The sequence below is a fragment of the Salvelinus sp. IW2-2015 genome, unplaced genomic scaffold, assembly GCF_002910315.2.
Source record: "Salvelinus sp. IW2-2015 unplaced genomic scaffold, ASM291031v2 Un_scaffold1706, whole genome shotgun sequence".
NCBI classification, from domain to species: Eukaryota; Metazoa; Chordata; class Actinopteri; order Salmoniformes; family Salmonidae; genus Salvelinus; species Salvelinus sp. IW2-2015.
The window spans coordinates 162,088-166,229 of NW_019943097.1; the positions used below are offsets into that span (position 1 = coordinate 162,088).

The 4,142-nt window shown below is 41.8% G+C and overlaps 1 protein-coding gene across 1 annotated transcript in view; it reads right to left on the minus strand.

Annotated features, from left to right (window-relative positions):
• Positions 1–4,142, minus strand: part of LOC112071743 (cingulin) — a 30,675-nt gene that overhangs the window by 24,041 nt on the left and 2,492 nt on the right. The window contains 1 exon segment of the mRNA XM_070439493.1: positions 3,269–3,371. Coding sequence (XP_070295594.1) covers positions 3,269–3,371 — 103 coding nt within the window.

Below are 4,142 nucleotides of genomic sequence, written 5' to 3' on the forward strand. Positions count from 1 at the left end.
TGTGTGTCATGGTGGTGATAACACAATGTCAAGCTCTTGTTCCTGTGGATAGGAAGCCCTGCCCCCACACATGCCTGCACTCCTCATACACACTCTGGAATMAACTGTGTACAAGCAGGCACACACGCTCACAGGTGATGAGTGGTGTTGTAAAGAGCGTCAGTGAAGACCTTGGTGCAGTTTATATATGGTGTCCAGTATAAATCAAAGCCCTGGATATCAGGACGAGAGAGGAGAGAGACACACACCCATCCCCTAGTCAGATTGACAGATTAACCTCTTAGTCATTTTGTCATACTCATATAGCATCTGTCTGTACTGTAATGATAGGAGCATAGCCACAGGAAGTAGTTTGGGGGTGGGGATGCTCATATCATTACAGTACAGACAGATGATATATGAGTATGACAAAATGACTAAGAGGTTAATCTGTCAATCTGACTAGGGGATGGGTGTGTGTCGGTGTGTGTTAGGCTTGGCAGGTTTATCGTATAATGTTGTAACCAACAATTAAAAACAGGGGTGTCACCAAGCTGTGTGGTATTCATTAGGTATGTCCTAACTAGAGGTCGACCGATTAATCGGAATGGTCGATTAATTAGTGCCGATTTCAAGTTTTCATAACAAATCGGTAATCGGCATTTTTGGACACCGATTATGGCAGATTACATTGCACTCCACGAGGAGACTGCGTGGCAGGCTGACTACCTGTTATGCAAGTGCAGCAAGGAGCCAAGGTAAGGTGCTAGCTAGCATTAAACTTATCTTATAAAAATCAATCTTAACATAAATCACTAGTTAAACTAGTAATATCAACCATGTGTAGTTAACTAGCTTGTCCTGCGTTGCATATAATCGATGCGGTGCCTGTTAATTTATCATTGAATCACAGCCTACTTCGCCAAACTTGTGATTTAACAAGCGCATTCACAAAAAAAGCACTGTCGTTGCACCAATGTGTACCTAACCATAAACATCAACGCTTTTCTTAAAATCAATACACAAGTATATATTTTTAAACCTGCATATTTAGTTTTAAAACATGTATGTTAGCAGGCAATATTAACTAGGGAAATTGTGTCACTTCTCTTGCGTTCTGTGCAACAGAGTCAGGGTATATGCAGCAGTTTGGGCCGCCTGGCTCGTTGCAAACTGTGTGAAGACCATTTCTTCCTAACAAAGACAGCCAACTTCACCAAACGGGGGATGATTTAACAAAAGCGCATTTGCGGAAAAAGCATAATCGTTGCACAAATGTACCTAATCATAAACATCAATGCCTTTCTTAACATCAATACACAGGAGTATATATATTTTTAAACCTGCATATTTAGTTAAAAGAAATTCATGTTAGCATATTAATATTAACTAGGGAAATTGTGTCACTTCTCTTGCGTTCATTGCACACAGAGTCAGGGTATGTGCAACAGTTTGGGCCGCCTGGCTCGTTGCAAAATAATTTTCCAGAATTTTACATAATTATGACATAACATTTAAGGTTGTGCAATGTAACAGCAATATTTAGACTTATGGATGCCACCCGTTTGATCAAATACGGAATGTTTCCTTATTTCACTAAAAGAATAAACGTTTTGTTTTCGAAATGACAGTTTTCGGATTTGACCATATTAATGACCTATTTCTGTGTGTTATTATATTATAATTAAGTCTATGATTTGATAGCGCAGTCTGACTGAGCGGTAGTAGGCAGCAACAGGCTCGTAAGCATTCATTCAAACAGCACTTTTGTGCGTTTGCCAGCAGCTCTTCGCTGTGCTTCAAGCATTGCGCTGTTTATGACTTCAAGCCTATCAACTCCCGAGATTAGGCTGGCAATACTAAAGTACCTATTAGAACATCCAATAGTCAAAGGTATATGAAATACAAATGGTATAGAGAGAAATAGTTCTATAATAACTACAACCTAAAACTTCTTACCTGGGAATATTGAAGACTCATGTTTAAAGGAACCACCAGCTTTCATATGTTCTCATGTTCTGAGCAAGGAACTTAAACGTTAGCTTTTTTACATGGCACATATTTCACTTTTACTTTCCTCTCCAACACTTTGTTTTTGCATTATTTAAACCAAATTGAACATACTAAATTTATTTTATTGATTTATTATATTAGGTTAAAATAAAAGTGTTGTTTTTGTTCATTCAGCATTGTTGTAATTGTCATTATTACAAATATATATGTATAAAAAAATCAAATTTAAAATATTTTTAAAAATAAAAAAAGAATTGGCCGATTAATCGGTATCAGCTTTTTTTGGTCCTCCAATAATCGGTATCGGCGTTGAAAAATCATAATCGGTCGACCTCTAGTCCCAACTCATTTTGACAGATGCATTATAAGCTCAAAACATTTGGAACAAAAATGACAATAACCGTGTCCATTTGCATGACAATTAATCATAACCCAAAATGCCATTGTCATTACAACTCCAGTGTGTGTACAGTTCAGCTCGCCACTTAGCACATACCTCGCCTTAAGACAGACATCCAAAGCATGCCATTGAAAAAGCACCCCGTCACTGTACATTAGTGCAGACGACCGTAACACGCGCACAGTCACACACACACAGTCACACACACACACAGTCACACACACACACAGTCACACACACACAGTCACACACACATCCTAATGGCCAAGTGGCAAGTAGTGGTGAAGAGGTCCCAAAGCCAGCTACAAGTCAGGTCTTTCAGACAGAGGACAACAGAAAGCCAGCTACAAGTCAGGTCTTTCAGACAGAGGACAACAGAAAGCCAGCTACAAGTATCCACAGTCAATACTCTGTTACAGGTCCGGTCAGCTGCCTCATTGCTTCTCTCCAGAGAGAGAAGACATAGGTTTTGTAAACCAGGGAAGGTTAGAGAGATAGAGCGAGACTAGAGAAGGTTAGGGAGTATGGAAGCTGGAGAGTTTAGAAGATGGATGGGAGAGGGATAGAGTTAGGAAATGGATGAGGAGGGATAGAGTGGGAGGAGGGATAAGAGTGTAGAGAGGAGCGAAGATAGAGAGTTAGATTGAGGAGATAGAGTTAGTGAGAGGAGATAGAGAGGTTAGGGAGGAGGAAGAAAGGAGGATACGAAGTTGAGAAATACAGGGTTAAAGAGATGGAGGAGGTCAGGGCCAGAACAGTGATATAAGGGGAGCAGAAGACAACTGAGAAGCTGAAGAGGCCAGGGAGAAGAGTGGGCTCCAGCGTTTCTGCCCTCATTTTCTGCTCCCCACATCGTCTTACAAAGGATGGGCTCACCCTCTTCCCCTGACTGTCTCCCCCTTACCCTGTCCATCTCCTCTCCACTGTCCTCTCTTCACTGCTTTAGCAGCTGAACTGCCTGTTGGAAGTGCTTGACACACTGACACAGAAAATGGGAAGAGAGAAAAGGAGTGGAGAGAGCGAGAGAAAGAGAGGTGAGAGAGCGAGAAGAAAGGAGTGGAGAGAGCGAGTGAGAAAAAGGAGGTGGAATGAGAGGAAGAGGGATATGGTTGGCGCCTCCACTCCTGTGTTCCTGTATGTTTGTCCTATTCACTGGTCATTCTCCTGCCTGAGACTGAGCCTCTCTCTCACACACGCAGGGGCACAAGCAAGCAGTGTTCCCAATATGTTCAGTACCACTGGACAGGCAAAGCAATGCTCCTCCCTCCTTAGAGGTAAGCCAAGTGCCCTAGATGAGAACTGTAGAATGGATAAATCAATGTCAGGAGCGTCTAGCACCTATATCTCCCAAGACCAGATTGACACCACTCTTTAAACTCAGCCCTCTACAAGATATTGCGATAGTTAGCCTATGCATGCAAAAGAGTTGTGTGAAATCCTTTTTAAACTGTTGACCTTATCAAAAATATCCTAGCTTTCGTTTCTGTAAAACACAGCTGGTTTCTGGGTCTACTACCTTGTAGTGCCTTTCTGTTCCTCTGTCTGAAAGACCTGACTTGTAGCTGGCTTTCTGTGTTCCTCGGTCTAAAACCACTTGTACTGGCTTTCTGTGTCCTCTGTCTGAAAGACCTGACTTGTAGCTGGCTTTCTGTTTCCCTCTTGTCTGAAAGACCTGACTTGTAGGCTGGCTTCTTGTCCCTTGTCTAAGAACCTACGTACTGCGCTTTGTTGTCCTCGTCGAAAGACCTGA